The 15,747-nt window shown below is 39.7% G+C and overlaps 1 protein-coding gene across 1 annotated transcript in view; it reads left to right on the forward strand.

The window, feature by feature from the left end:
* The first annotated feature begins 4,770 nt into the window (after positions 1–4,770).
* The window catches only part of MECP2 (methyl-CpG binding protein 2), a 123,844-nt gene continuing 112,867 nt past the window's right edge, over positions 4,771–15,747 (forward strand). The window contains exon 1 of the mRNA XM_060763206.2: positions 4,771–4,862. Within this exon, the coding sequence (XP_060619189.2) occupies positions 4,825–4,862 (38 nt within the window). The 5' untranslated portion in view covers positions 4,771–4,824. The remainder of the gene's footprint in view (positions 4,863–15,747) is intronic.

Genomic DNA, 15,747 nt, shown 5'->3' on the forward strand with positions numbered 1-15,747 from the left:
AAAAGACAATATTGTTTGGGAAGGTAGAAGGCTGTGAGAGAAAAAGAAAGACAGCAAGAAAAGGGGATATAATCAATCAAGTAAAGAAGATTGGCCCTCAATCTGCATGAATTGAGTTGATGACTGGGTGACCTGGAACTCTCTCATTTATAGGGTGCCACAAGTCAAAGTAGACGTGAGAGAAATTAAAAACAACAAAGTGTCCAATTAATTTCATCATGGCTTAAATGCTCATATAATTAGAATAATTGCACATATTGCACTGCACCTTTTGATTGATCAATAAAAGATCACCACAAGATTTTGGAGATTTATATAAATCTGGAAACACTGGAATCTTGTACATATTTATTTTGCTGTGACCTGATTATTTCAGTGTGGCTTTTTTCAGAAGATATATTCAGTATTGTATTTAGAATGAAATCTATTTACATTTACTTAGGAGCAATACTTATAGAGCACAACAGAACTCACTTCTGCTAAACAATCATAGAACTGTACTGTCAGTATGCTTGGATGATGGTTTTAGTATAAAGACTATATTTTTCTGGCAAATACTTACACAAATAAAAAAAATCACAGAAATATTTCCCACAAAATAATCTTAATCATTGAAATTTTAGTATAAGGAAAATACAAACATATAAAACAGTTGAAACACACAAATATATTCTAAAACCTGTCACAATACTTTTCGGCTGGAATGACTGCATACTACAAATAAAAAATATATTTAAACTTTTATATATTTTTACTGTAGTCCTGATTCTTCTCATTTCCCGCATTATGTTAAAAGCTATAGAACAAAAGGCATTTAGAAGGAAATTATCTTTTTAAAATATTTATGAAAGGGCTGAGTTTTACAAAACAGAGTAATGAGGAAAATGTGTTAAAATGCTGTAAGCAACATGTAATTTGTGAAACAGATTGGTCTACAAGTTCATTTTTAAAAGGAACACTATTGTGATTCAAATTAGTGTGTCAAACATATGTAGGGACAGTGCAGCTTTGTTGCAGGGTTGAGATTGTATTGTTTGTGTGCATGTGCGAAGTGATTGTATAGGACATCATATGGATCCACTGAATGACTCAGCCATATTTCTATATAAATAGTGGGTGGGAGAATAGGATTCCAATCTGAGTAAGACTGTGATCATTAAGAGAATAACAGAGGGACTCTGACATGTTTATCCAGTTCAAATGGACGTGAAAAGACATGACTGTAGTTCAGTTGATGAAACTAGGACAGTTTTAGGTTGGCTGAGAAAAAAAATTGTAGGGCTTCCATGTGTTTAGCAGGTATTCTGAATTTAGTAAATGATGGTTTATCTGTCATGCATGTACACTGACATTAGGTTATATATGTAGAATAATTTTTTTGTCACAGATATACTAAAAACCCACGTGTCTTATAAGAAATGAATTTTGGAAAATGTAGTTGTGAAACAAATAGTGGCCAGAGAAAACTTCTGGTGTGATGTGGAAGGATTGCAGAGATAATAGATACGATGGACACAATTCTTGTGGACTTTGGTTTTAAAAATGTGAAATTATGCACATCATCAACATTCTTATTTTTAAACCTAGAAAATTAAATTCTGCTTGACAGCTTTTGTATTGGGCCTCCAGCATCAAGGTTTCTATACATTTGTGGACTTCAACATTCAGTAGGGGGCAGATGCGTGTCTAATGCATGCACATGGCAAATGACGGGACAGTAAAGTTTCCTGTTGTTTCATTTCCACACCTTTCCCACTCTAGTGATCTGTTCGTTTTCACTTGTATCTGCGTATTTATTTGGCATGTTATCAAAGCGACATTCAAGAGAAGTAGTCATTCCCAACACTGCTCACCATTATGAGGGAGAAAGGCATATCTTGCCCAACTGACAGCAATTGGTTGCCTTGCGGCCTTCAACATCAGTTCTGTTTCTCCTAGTGGTATGAGCCACATCAAGCACGTCTTCCACTAGGTTTCCTCCATCTCACTTATTTTGCATAAATGAATGTTATGTGGTAGCTTTTTATAGCACAAACATGGCTACACTGCTTTTAGAACAGGATACTCATATGAAGTGTATGTCTGGATTTACAGCTGACATTTCATATTCCTGGATTTCACATTTGCGGATTTGATTACTATGTTGTAAGAATGTCTAGATTCTCCAGCACAATTATACAATCAACGTCCACTGGAAGTTAATCATAAAGTCATGGTGACTTAGAAATTCCTAAAGTTATGTTCTCTCAGGTTAAAAAAACACCCTTTAAAATTCAATTTTTTCCACATTCATTGCTATACACTGAATCTGTCATGTTTCTGAATCTGTAAGTTAAAGTGAATTATTCTAATTTTCTGGGGAGCAAGCACCATTTTATCCAAAGGAAATTATATTGGAATAGACACTATGTAGGATTGCACTGTTAAAAGTACCAAAAGCCAAATGTTCATAATGATATTACTTGATGGTCATGTTTATGTAACTGTCTCTGTGTTTAATACAATATGGTAAACAAATGATACATTTTTATTTATAAAATTGTGATTTGAAGAAAATTTATTTGCCCAATCACTGACAACAGCCTAAAAGAATGGATTTTAGTTTTAGTTTGCGGTTTTAATCTACGGAATAAATTGTTTTTTGCGTCACGTATTACGTGTGTTGCGGGTTTATAATTTTATCAGATATGTTCTGATCTGTTGGTTATGTTTATTTTTATGTATGTTTTATTTACATGGTGTTGGCTGCTTTAAGTTCCGATTCGGAAGAAAAGTAGAAATAAATTCCGATTCGGAAGAAAAGTAGAAATAAATAAATAAGACTGGCATGACACTCTGCAATACCTGCTGAATTGAACACTATTTGTGTCTTAATATTTGCACTAAAATGTGTAATGCAAGGCCAGAAAGTTATTTTTGTTCTTTACAATATATTCTGTCTACAGGGGCGGCTCAACCCATTACGCAAAGTAAGCATTTGCAGTATAGTTGATTTTGCCCAGGAGTGCTCTTGAGGCATTCTTGGGGGAAAATAGACCTTGACATATGCCAGTTGTAGTTACTGGGATGTACAGTTCACCTACAATCAAAGAGCATTCTGAACTTCACCAATGATGGAATTGAACCAAATATGGCACACAGAACTCCCACGACGAACAGAAAATATATATCAATGATTGGTTGGGGGGAGGCGCCAAAATACTGTTTGCTTACTGTTGAAAATTACCTAGGGCCGCCTCTGTCTGTCTACTTGATCTTTATGAAACAAATTGCATTATAAGAATAATAATGGGAGAATTCAAGGTATTATTGGCTATATGCGAGTCAGTAGCGAGCCACTTCTTGAGTATTCCTTGCTAAAGAAAATCTTATGAAATTGACAGGGTTTCTATAAGTCAAGAGGCTGTTTAAGGACACACAGAGGAATAAACTAGTTTTAACAGTTCTGTCAGGAATATGAAAATAAATCACATCACGTCCTTTCTCCAGATATTAAAGGGTGTCTATTGTATCCTTTAGTGCAGGGGTCCTCAAACTTTTTAAGCAGAGGGCCAGGTCACAGTCCTTCAAACTGTTGGAGGGCCAGATTATAATTTGAAAAAAGCATGAATTAATTGAATTAATTCCTATGCACGCTGCATGTATTTTATTTGTAGTACAAAAAGCACTTAAAAACAATACAATAATTAAAATGAAGCATGAATTAATTCCTATGCACGCTGCACATATTTTATTTGTAGTGCAAAAAACACTTAAAAACAATACAAGAATTAAAATGAAGAACAATTTTAACAAATATAAACTTATTAGTATTTCAATGGGAAGTGTGGGCCTGCTTTTGGCTGCTGAGAAAGGATTGCTGTTGTGTGCTTTCAAGACTTAGGTCAACCCTGAACGAGGGCTGGGTAAATGACCTTGTAGGGCTGTATTCGGCCCTCGGGCCTTAGTTTGAGGACCCCTGCTTTAGTGTTTAGCTTTGAAAATAGGACAGGGATTTTTGTTTGTTATTCTCACCTGAGAGGGAGTGTTTTTTTCCCCATCTAGAGCTGCAGCACATCTGCTTTCCAATAAGAGGTATGTCAGCAAAGGCACACTATTTCCTATCCCTGCAGTGAAGCACATCGCCCCAGCTGGCCTCTTATGGTGGTGAATTTGCCACTAGGAATTCTGCCACTGCTGTGGTAAAGATGTATGCGGTGCTTTACAGGTGTGGGTGAGAACGCTGGACCATCTGAGGAGGAAACAAAATGCCTGTGATGTGGGTAAAACAGTCCTTGGGGGAATCTGTGCTGTCACGGTACAAGAATTGCTGTCATTCACGGAAATATATTATTTGTCCAGTTCGGCTGTTCAAAGGCCCTGAGGTGAATTGCGACCGTCTGTTGGTCTTCTCAGGAAGCTGTGGGAACATGACCTTGATGCTACTTGATGGGCCACATGAAAGGGACAGCCCTGACATATGCTGAGAAGGTTGCTCGCATGACGACAGGGAGCGGCCTGCTCAGGGGCGGCATTTCCAAACCCTTGAGGCCTGGTGGCGAGAGAGGGCCAATGGCGAAGAGCGCGGGCTCCTCTCCGCGGCCTACTTCGTACCGTTGTAACTGACAGCGCTTCCCGCCAATTCTAACGGCCGCAAGGAAGCAGGGCCGCCTCGCCCGTGTGGAAAGGCGCCGGCCAATCGCTCTCGGGGGGCGCCCTGACTGATGGGGCGCGCCGCCCAATGGCAGCCGAGGAGGGCGGGGCCTGGCTCTCCGGGTTTCCTCTCCGGCTCGGTTTCCCCCCCTCCTCTCCCCCCCCTCCCGCGGGTTCTTCGCTGCGAAGAAAATGGCGGCGGCGGCGCCGAGCGGAGATGAGGAGAGATTGTGAGTGACTCGAGGGGAAGGGGTGGGGGAGAGCCGGGCCGGACCATCGAGCCCCTGGCGCGGGGGGTCCGGGCGGGACCATCTGTGGCGTCCGGAGAGGGGGGAGAGGTGCGAGGCAGGGCTGCGGCCGCTGGGCTGCCTCTTTTTTTTCCCGCTCGCGGGCGCCCTCCCCTCCCCTCCCCTCCCTTCGCCTAGCCCTCCCTCCCGCCTGCCTTCCCTCCTGCGCGCGCCCAGGGCCCCTGAGTGCGTCACAGCGGTCCCCTCTGCCCAGCAATGGGAGGGGCCGGCCTTTCCGCAAGGAGGGAGGGGAGGGGGAGAGGGGCCCGGGTCAGGGGTCACGCCGAACGAATTCCTGGCGCGCGCGCCTGAATGGCCCCTTCAGGCAGCCTCCTCCTCCTCCTCCTCGCAGGGGGCCCTCCTCACTGCCTGAAGCTGCTACTTGCCCGACAGGCCCTTCAGGGACCTGCTCACACCAACTTCGCCAACGCAGGCTCCAGGTTGTTGGGGCCATTGGGCAGCATGTCTTTGCGGGAAGGCTGTATTTCAGGGCTCTCCTCTTGTGAAGGGCCCGACCAGGCCTACCCTGTGTACCACCAAGGGCCCTTCCACACAGCCACATAATCCAAAACATCGAGGCTGAACATCCCACCATATCTGCTTTGAATGGGTTTATCTGAGGGCCCTTCCACACAACCTTCCACACAGCCACGTAATCCAGAATATCAAGGCAGAAAATCCCACCAAACCTTTGAATGGGGTTATCTAAAGGCCTTTCCACACAGCCACATAACCCAGAATATCAAGGCAGAACATCCCACCATATCTGCTTTGAGTGGGGTTATCTGAGGGCCCTTCCACACAGCCACATAACCCAGAATATCAAGGCAGAACATCCCACCATTTCTGCTTTGAATGGGGTTATCTGAGGGCCCTTCCAAATAGCTACATAACCCAGAATATCAAGCAGAAAATCCCACCATTTCTGCTTTGATTGGGGTTATCTGAGGGCCCTTCCACACAGCTACATAACCAGAATATTAAGGCAGAAAATCCCACCAAACCTTCTTTGAATGGGGTTATCTAAAGGCCCTTCCACACAACCATATGGCCCAGGGCGCTTCCACACACCCCTATATCCCAGAATGTAAAGGCAGAAAATCCCACCAAACCTTCTTTGAATGGGGCTATCTAAAGGCCTTTCAACAGAACCATATAACCCAGAATATCAAGGCAGAAAATCCCACCATATTTGCATTGAATTGGGTTATCTCAAGGCCCTTCCACACAGCCATATAACCCAGAATATCAAAGCAGAAAATCCCATCATATCTGAATTGAATGGGGTTATCTGAGGGCCCTTCCACACAGCCATATGACCCAGGGCCCTTCCACACACCCCTATATCCCAGAATATCAAGGCAGAAAATCCCACCATATCCGCATTGAATGGGGTTATCTGAGGTCCCTTCCACACAGCCATATAACCCCGAAAATATCAAGCCAGAAAATCCCACCATGTCTGCATTGAATGGGGTTATCTGAGGTCCCTTCCACACAGCCATATAACCCCGAAAATATCAAGCCAGAAAATCCCACCATATCTGCATTGAATGGGGTTATCTGAGTCCACACTCAGATAATGTGGGATTTTCTGTCTTTATATTCTGGGATATAGGGCTGTGTGGAAGGGCCCTCTGTCATCTTTAAAAGCCTTATTGAAGAAAAGGGTTTCTAAGTCCACACTGCCATATAATTCAGTTCAATGTGGATTTTATACAGCTGTGTTGGAGGGACCTTAGAATTGCGGGAACTTTTAATATACTGTTTTTTCTCGATTCAAAAGCTCACTTTCCCCTCAAATAAACATATCTACAAATGGGGTATCTCTTAGTATTGATATGTATAGATATATAGATACAGTTTTTCTGTTGCTGTGCTAGAATTAATGTGCACGTTATAATCAATGGTGGTTTATAATGGATAAATACGGTATCTAAATGAAAAAAATTCTGTTGGTGATCCTGAATTTCTTACAACTGATTGCATCTTACAGTCAAGGAAATACATTATATTTATATACAGAGCTGCTCTGTAACATTGTCTGAAGAGTGTATGATATTTGTGAACTGCTGCTGACTTGTGGTCACCAGTGAATTTGTGATGAGGGGACAACTCTTGTGAAGAATAGCCACCTGGGCATGGGTGATGTATGGGGTCAGCATCCTCTGGAGGTGGAGATCAAGTGATCAGAGAAAACGGTTGCTCAGTTGCTTTCAGTAGCCTCAGTGGTCCAGTCCTTATCTCTTTCCACTGAGATATAGGCCTTCATAGGTTGGTGACTAATTGGAGTGAAGAGTACTGGTTCCTTGTGACCATCGTTTATTCAAAAATATAAGTCCATTGTGTGTCAGTCCTCTGAGGCAGGGTACTATGTAAGTGTCTAGGTCCATAAACAAATCACAAGTACATTTCCTTTCCCAATCTTGGTGGGGAGAATTGGGGTGTGATGATTGGAAATAATGGCCTTTACTGCTCTTGGTTAATCATTTATTCTCATTTTGGGGACTCTACTTGCTCAATGGCTTTATCTCTTTGTGCAGCTTAGGGTGGACCAAGTGTGGTGTCTGAGACCAATGTGAATTGATAAGTGGAGTCTGTAATGGTTTGAATCAGAACCACTATAACTTCTGCTTGCTTGTACTTTCCTCTCCCTCTGGTAGTCATGCTAAGAAGGATTGGATTTGCTGAGTCAAATGCCCTCGTTTTTATCTTGCAGAAAGGGAAAGAATATAGGGAATAGTTCATTAGTTCATTGGATACGGGCAATAGTTCATTTTACTTGTAGTGCTACAGAGCCAGCCCTCACTGCCAGAGTGCCTAAACTAAGAGGGCAAACAAGTGAAAGGGCATAGATGATCTGTTCATAACATAGTATTGATGGTCGTACTACCCCATGTTCTACTTGTTATTTAGCCCAAAAAGAAGGATAGAGGCACGAGGAGCATCTGGTTCCCTCTTCTTCATTCAGGTTCTTTCTAAGGTATGATTTTAGAATTGTGGAAGTGGCAAGAGACTAGGCAGCAAAATCACCTGTGTGCACGTTTGTTAAATATGTGCACACAAGTCTGACTATAAACATGGTGGTAATGAAAAGACTGTATGGGAAGATGTGGTTGTATGGCTTCCTCTTACTTGCCCATAGTCTCAACCAACTCAGATCCAGTACCAAATGTGAATCAGTTGGAGAAAAATAAATCAGAGCAGTAGAACACATAGAGCTATAGGCATCAGTGGGTGAATTTCATCTTTCCCTCCTACATGTGATTGAACTGCAAAGTGTGAGTTAAATGAACACACATGTTTAGTTTGTTCATCACTTACTCATATATGAGCTCACACAAACAGTAGTTGCTCAAAATCCCAACTCTTTAAGTGCCAAAAGAAGAAGATGAAGGGGAAAAGGTGTCCTTGCTATATATGGACTGAACAATTGCCATTCCATACAGTCTAAATGTCCAAATGTCTGGCTTACCACAGGGTTAGCCCCCGGTGGCTCAGTGTGTTAAACCCTTGTGCCAGCAGGATTGCTGACCAACAGGTCAGTGGTTTGAATCCAGGAAGAGCGGGTTGAGCTCCCTATGTCAGCCCTAGCTCCCTGTGCGGGGCATGAGAGAAGCCTCCAAAAAGGATGGTAAAAAACATCAAACATCTGGGCGTCCCCTGGCTAATGTCTTTGCAGATGGCCAATGCTCTAACACCAGATGCGACTTGCAGTTTCTCAAGTCACTCCTGACATGAAACCCCTCCCCTCCAAAATACAGAGTTGGTTCATATTTTACACCAGTGGCCACTTAAAAGACTATGGACTCAGTATCTTTCCAGATGTGCTAGTTCCTTTGTTTTGTGTGCCTGTTCCTCCAGAAACTTAATGTTAATTGGTCTGTTTGCCAATCCTCCGCTTTAGATGGCTTCACATGTGATTCAACCTGACTGTCGGTTTTATATATGCCAATCATTTGTGTAATATTTAGGACATTTAGCCCTGTCGCCTCTTATTCATGGAATGTGAATAATTTATGCCAGGTACTTAATTTCAACTAATAATTTTGTTTTCTGTTGACTCTTCCCACATAACCACACATATAGCCTCGTAGTATGGTCTTAATTTTTCTTAAAGTGACATTTTGGATGTTATGACCTTCCCCAGTATAATCTGATGTCAGGATACTTCTTATATCTCTGTTATGCCAACCTTTGTGCCTCTTCATTGATGTTCACATTCCTGCATCATGTTGGTGAGTCCTTTAAAGTAGTCGTTCTTCAACTGTGGTTTTCCAGGTGCTTCAGAGTTTCAATTCCCATTATTCACAGTGTTCGCCTTGTTGTTTGGGATTTTTGGGAGTTGAAGTCCATATTGTTTGAAGGACCACAATCTAAAAAATGGATACTTTGAAAAGGCTTACCTCCAGCCAGCATGGCCAGTGGTCCCACACATCTGACTGACTGAGTTGAAATCTGCTGTTACAATATCATGATGCCATATGATCTGAGTTGAAATCTGCTGTTACAATATCATGATGCCATATGATCTGAGTTGAAATCTGCTGTTACAATGTCAAGATGTCCGATTATAATTGTTACTTTTATGTAATACTTGCCCTATTTTTAAATTAAATATAAGACTAGGTGTGTTGTCTATATAGGTCCTTCCCACTTTTGTATTGTGTTGTTTGTATTGGCCTTGCAGATACGTCCTGTCTTCATTTGTTATATCTACAGAGCTAGATCTGAAACATGCCATAATCTCTGTTTTGATGATAGTACCAGTAGCCCCTGGGACCCAGCAGTTCTTCAAGGGTCTCCAGCACTGTCATTATTATTATTCTTTGCTGTATAACAAATTGGGTAGTCAGTGCTGTTACATTTTTGTTTAAGAGTTCTTCCTTTGCCAGTGACATCCTTGCCCTAGTTCATGCTGACTGTGCTTATGTGAGCCAGACTTTTGTTATAAGTGGTGGAGGTTGAGTATACCTTATCTGACATGCTTGGGACCAGAAGTGTTTGGATTTTATCCCCCCCCCCCCCCGATAGTATTAGAATACCTGTGTTTGTATAAATGTACATGATGCAGTATCTTGGAGATAAGGTCCAAGTCTGAACATGAAATTCATTTGTTTCATATACATCTTATGCACTGAGGCTGAAGGGAATTGCATGATGTTTCATATGAAACAAAGTCTGTGTACATTGAACCATAAGAAAGCAAAGGCATCACCATCTGAGCCACTGCTCCGGACAATATTGGATTTTGGCATATTTTGGAATTCTGAATAAGGGATATCCAACCTGTATTTCCATCATCAAACCCACAAGCATTGTGATACTTTGGATGTATCTTTTTTCTTCTTTCCTTTGTACAAAGTTCTGCTCTACTCCATGTTGTATCATTTTCCATTTGATGCTGCAAATATATGTCCTGGAGGCTTAGTTTATTACGTAAATTAAGACTTTGGCTTGCAATATTGGGTGTGACTTGTGAAATATTTGTATCATCCACTAGACTTGTAAAGCTTTTTGTGTTTCAAGGCGACGTTGTTGAATATGGTAAAGGTCATTATGCACTTCAACAAGTAAGGCAAAGTTCAGGTGCAAGAATCTGTGAAATTGGCTCAGAAGTAATAATTTTACATTGCCGTAATTGTCTAGCAATATATTGAATTCTAATACAATGTTGAATGATAAATACCTTTCCAAACATGTCTGAATGGACATATTTTTACACAGGTAGGCTAATGTTGTAAGATAAATATATCTGCTCTTTCTGGAGTCTAGCTTTTCCCAAATTAAAATTATAATATATTCTGCGTGGGGAAGACAGATTAAGACCATGAAATCACTTTGTTGTAAACACAATTGTGTGTTTATGTCAGAAGGCGTATAAAGCTATTTACAACTTAGTATCTTCTTAAGTGGAAACCAGGGAACTAAGGCACTCTTTAATTCTTTATAGTTTCAGGATCCTAGTTCCATTTTTATTGTTTGTGCTAAATCCATTGTTTTCCTATTCTTTTACACTAGTTTGGAAATATCATGGTGTCACTTATTCTTAACTATGTTTCTCAAACATGCTAGTTTGGCTGACATTCAGATTTATTTAAGAGCAGTATCATAACTACTTCATTTTATCTGTCTGGTGAGATATCACAATTTAACTTCCTTGGGATTTCTGCTTTTAGTTAGAGAAATTAACTTCCTTGGGTTTCAGCTTTTATTAGGTCCTTCATTGTAAATAACAGTTTGGCTATTCTTTATCTTTGAGATGGTTGTTTCAGCCCCGTATTTAAGCTGACATAATGCTAATGTACAGCCACTAGCCTGGTTTCTATATTTGATTTATTTTGAAATGTTTGTCAACTTTCTTAATCTAAAAGGGATTGAAGACAGTTTATATAAAATTATTAAAAAGACAAACAATATTATCACAATTATAAAAATCAAAAATAAAGTGTAAGAATTATTCTGCTGGCAGTCAAACAAATGAACAAACCAGTGGGGGAAAACAGAAAAATGCAAAATCGATGGTCAAATAGATATACCAGAAATTTTATGCCAAAGAGAAAGCAGTTTAGGGCATTTCTATGTCTTATAGGAGAGCATTCCAAAATCTATGCACCATTCAGAGGAGTAAATTCCCTGTATTGACTGATACCTTGCTGTAGGTTTAAAAACCTTCCTGTTACTGAGATTTTATTAATTTCACATGCTAGCCCCATTTCATCAGATCCTGAGTTTGTTCACAGTGTAGAAACTATTTCTGCATTCATTGTCATTAGTGGAAATTCAGTTGTGCTATATTTGTAAGTTTCCCCATCTTTGTTAATTCAGTTATAATCTATGTTATTTGGCGTTTTATAAAAAAAATCGTGTTCTTGGATAAATTAGTACAAAACCTATTTCTATGAAAAATATGTATTGTTATATAGCTGTATTTGGACAGAATTCAGTTACATCATATGCGTCAGATCTACTAATACACAATTTCTCACATATACTGTAGATGTGATCCAGGAACTAGATACTAGTAGAAGTCGCTGTGAGTGCCTGCTATCAATAATTCTTACATTGTTCATTTAGCAGGCATAGTTGTGGAAACCTCTACATAGAACATGAAGAGGTAGTTTTGTAATTTACAAGAATAACTTGTCTGTTCTGTTAGCAAAGTCCTCCTATGAATGAGCAGTGTGAGTTAATTGACCAATTTACTCTCCCTGTTTCTAAGTTGACTACCTTCCTCCTGCCTCTTGGGGCTATTATGTCTCTTCCCCTAGTTATGGTGTAAATGATACACAAATGGTTTTCTTTATATTTGCTCTGTAGTAGATTCTAGGCTAAAAAGTGTGACATTGTTAGAGTGCACAAATATGGATTTGAAATGCATTGAGCATGAGATTACACAGTTCCACGTGAATTATCAAATTTGTCTGTTTGTACAATCAAATTGAATTATTTGTGGCACAGAATTGCTGAATTCTTGATATTAGAATATAAATTGCATTTAGCAAAGACAAAAATGTAATGTTACCATAAACAACACTTTCTAATTCAGTTTGGTCTCTGGTATACCTACACTGAATTTTGTGTTTCAGGGCACATTAACTTGAGCTGTTTGATGAAGATTTTGACGACTGTTTAATTGAGAGATTAAATGTGGGCAATAGCTAAATATATTAGGGTTTTAGTATTCCAACGGTGGCTGTTGCCACTAGAGTAGGAGTGGTTTAAAACAATCCTTCATCCTTGATTTGTATTTATGGACACGGAATGCCAATGTTCTTACTCAAAAATCTTTGAGTAAACTTTAACATTATAGACTTTTTCTGTTGTGTGTGAAACATAGAACAGTAATCCTGCCTCTCCATGACACTGGACCTTCTTTTTTTATGGGCAATTTTGGACTATATAGCTATTATGAAATCTGGTGGGATTTTTTTGTAAGCACACCCACAAACAACATGTATTGTTTCTTGGAGATATCACTAGAGAAATTGTGTAGAAATTGCTGTCCACAACAAGGCAAAATTGTCTTCTTCTTCTTCTTCTTCTAATAATAATAATAATAATAATAATAATAATAATAATACACTTTATTTATAACCCGCTACCATCTCCCCAAAGGGGACTCAGTGCGGCTAACATGAGGCCAAGCCCAAAATAATACAACATAATAAACACACAATAACAAAATACATCATAGTAAAATATAAAATAACAAAATCAACAATATAAAACAGCATAGTAAAACCAGACAGAGGACGGGCCAAATGTATGAGGTAAAATGTTAAAAAGATTAAAACCCTGGGTGAGATAGGGATAAAAGTGCATTTGTAGAAAAGGAGCGCAACATTCAGGCAAGCTATTATTCCTTTTTCTGTAGTTGCATGAAAATATTAGCTCAGTACAGGTATAATGATCAGTTATTACTACTAGCCAAACATTATTGTGCCTTAGTCCTTCTTGAGATTCTTAACATACTGTAAAAAGCTTATTTTACAAAATGAAATCACTGAAGGATTTATAGTTTTATCTTCCTGAAAAGAGAGAAACTGCGCTAATCACAGGAGCCCCCGGTGGCGCAGTGGGTTAAAGCACTGTGCTGGCAGGACTGAAGACCGACAGGTTCGAATCCCGGGAGAGGCGGATGAGCTCCCTCTATCGGCTCCAGCTCCTCATGCGGGGACAAGAGAGAAGCCTCCCACAAGGATGACAAAACATCAGAAATCATCCGGGCGTCCCCTGGGCAACGTCCTTGCAGACAGCCAATTCTCTTACAACAGGAGCGGTTGCTCCTGACACGACAAAAAACAAACAAACAAACAAAAAAAAAGGCTACTCAGTATGTATATACGCTTAATTGTAGTTTATAGACCTCCTTATGTCTGTTGTTTTATATCACTGTTAGTTTTATTTCAGTCCTTATCCATAGCATTAATGGTTATCCTCTATATTAGAGGTTTCCAACCTTTTCGCTTTGACTAGGGACTATTTTGAGCAAGGACTACTCTCCAGAATCAGTACCAAAAGAGTTATGAATCAGTTTTTGGTGTGGGGTGCTAATTCAGAAATTTGCATTGGCTAGACCACTTCAGCTCTAGTTTCTGATACAGAACATATGCCATGATCAATGACAGGGAAGGAGTGGCAGGTGGTGTGAAAGGAGGGGAAGTAAAATATAAATATATAAATAAATAAAGAGGAATGAGGCTTGCGGACCAGATTTTCGTCCTCGTGGCCCACTGGTCGTTCGCAGACCACAGGTTAAGAACTATTGCTCTATATGTCGATTCGGAAGGACTACAGTCAGTTGAAGTAACTGTTAGCTAAATGTATAGCATTGTAATTCCTGGAAATACATGCAGATATAATTGGTAGTCTGCATCCAAAGATTCAACCATTCACGATTTCAAAATATGTTTAGACAATTCCAAAAAACAAACTTTGATTGTGCCTTGTTATATATATAACATTGTTTTACTGTGCCATTTTATATAATGAGACTTAAGCATCCCTGGAGGGTTCTGGAACCAGACCACAGTGGATACTAAAGCTCTACTCTACAGCTATGGTTAGATGTGACTAAATAATGTACATCAAGTTTCTGTTTTACACATACATAATTACTTGAATAGGGGTAAGATTGTAAGTGAGTATGGGATTATAATTATCTATTCCATTCTTCAAGATCTCAGATAAGAATGATGGGTTTTTTGCCTAGATTTTATTCTTGTGATGCATGATCTTTAGACATATTTCATTTGCAGCTTTCAGCAAACAGCAACTAATATTAAAAGACCCCATCCCACCCCCCACCTTCTGTTCACTGATCCATGTCAAGGACCCATTGAGACATTCAGCATACATTTTTGTTGTTCAATTCATTTGTCAGCCCAAGCACACTAAGAAAATGAAGTATTATTTGGGCTAAAGAGATGGTGGTATATTTTAGTCTATGCCCCCCCCCCCCCCGAAAAAACAATGAAGGCAGAATTTCCTTACCTATTATGGAGTTTATATAGAGCAGGGGTCCTCAAACTTTTTAAACAGAGGGCCACGTCACAGTCCCTCAAACAGTTGGAGGGCCGGATTATAATTTTAAATTCCTATGCACACTGCACATATCTTATTTTTAGTGCAAAAACACTTAAAAACAATACAGTAATTAAAATGAAGAACAATTTTAACAAATACAAACTTGTTAGTATTTCAATGGGAAATGTGGGCCTCCTTTTGGATGATGAGATAGGGTTGTTGTTGTGGTGGTGGTGGTGTGCTTTCAAGTCGTTTCAGACAGGTTGACCCTGAGCGAGGGCCGGGTAAATGACCTTGGAGGGCGGTATCTGGCCCCAGGGCCTTAGTTTGAGGACCCCTGAAATAAAGAATAGTCCTTGTTGGCAAAAACAATAGAAAATTACCATGTTGTGATAATATTGTTCATATTCTGCATGCTTGAATGTAAGTATGGACCTTTTTGTTTTTCAGAGGTCGCAAAGGAAAGTGACTTGTAGTTCACTCTTCAGCACACTGCTTAATATGAGCAGCCTCCAAATATAGAGCTCATCTGCAAACCAAAATTATAAATCCAGCTCACACAAACTTTTAAATTTTGGAAATTCAAACACCATATTAGTAAAAGCTAAAGACTAAATAGAATTAATTTGTGTATTTAATACATTTATAACTCTCACTTTTCCAAGATGTTCAGGAATTAGCATATCAGATCCTCACAATAGCTTAGGCTGTTGTATTAGTAGGGAAAGTAACTGGCTTAAAGAAATCATTCATTAAACTTCATGGCTGAGTGGGAATTCAAACCCAATTTTCACTGGTT

Source organism: Anolis sagrei, chromosome 2, assembly GCF_037176765.1.
Source record: "Anolis sagrei isolate rAnoSag1 chromosome 2, rAnoSag1.mat, whole genome shotgun sequence".
NCBI lineage: Eukaryota > Metazoa > Chordata > Lepidosauria > Squamata > Dactyloidae > Anolis > Anolis sagrei.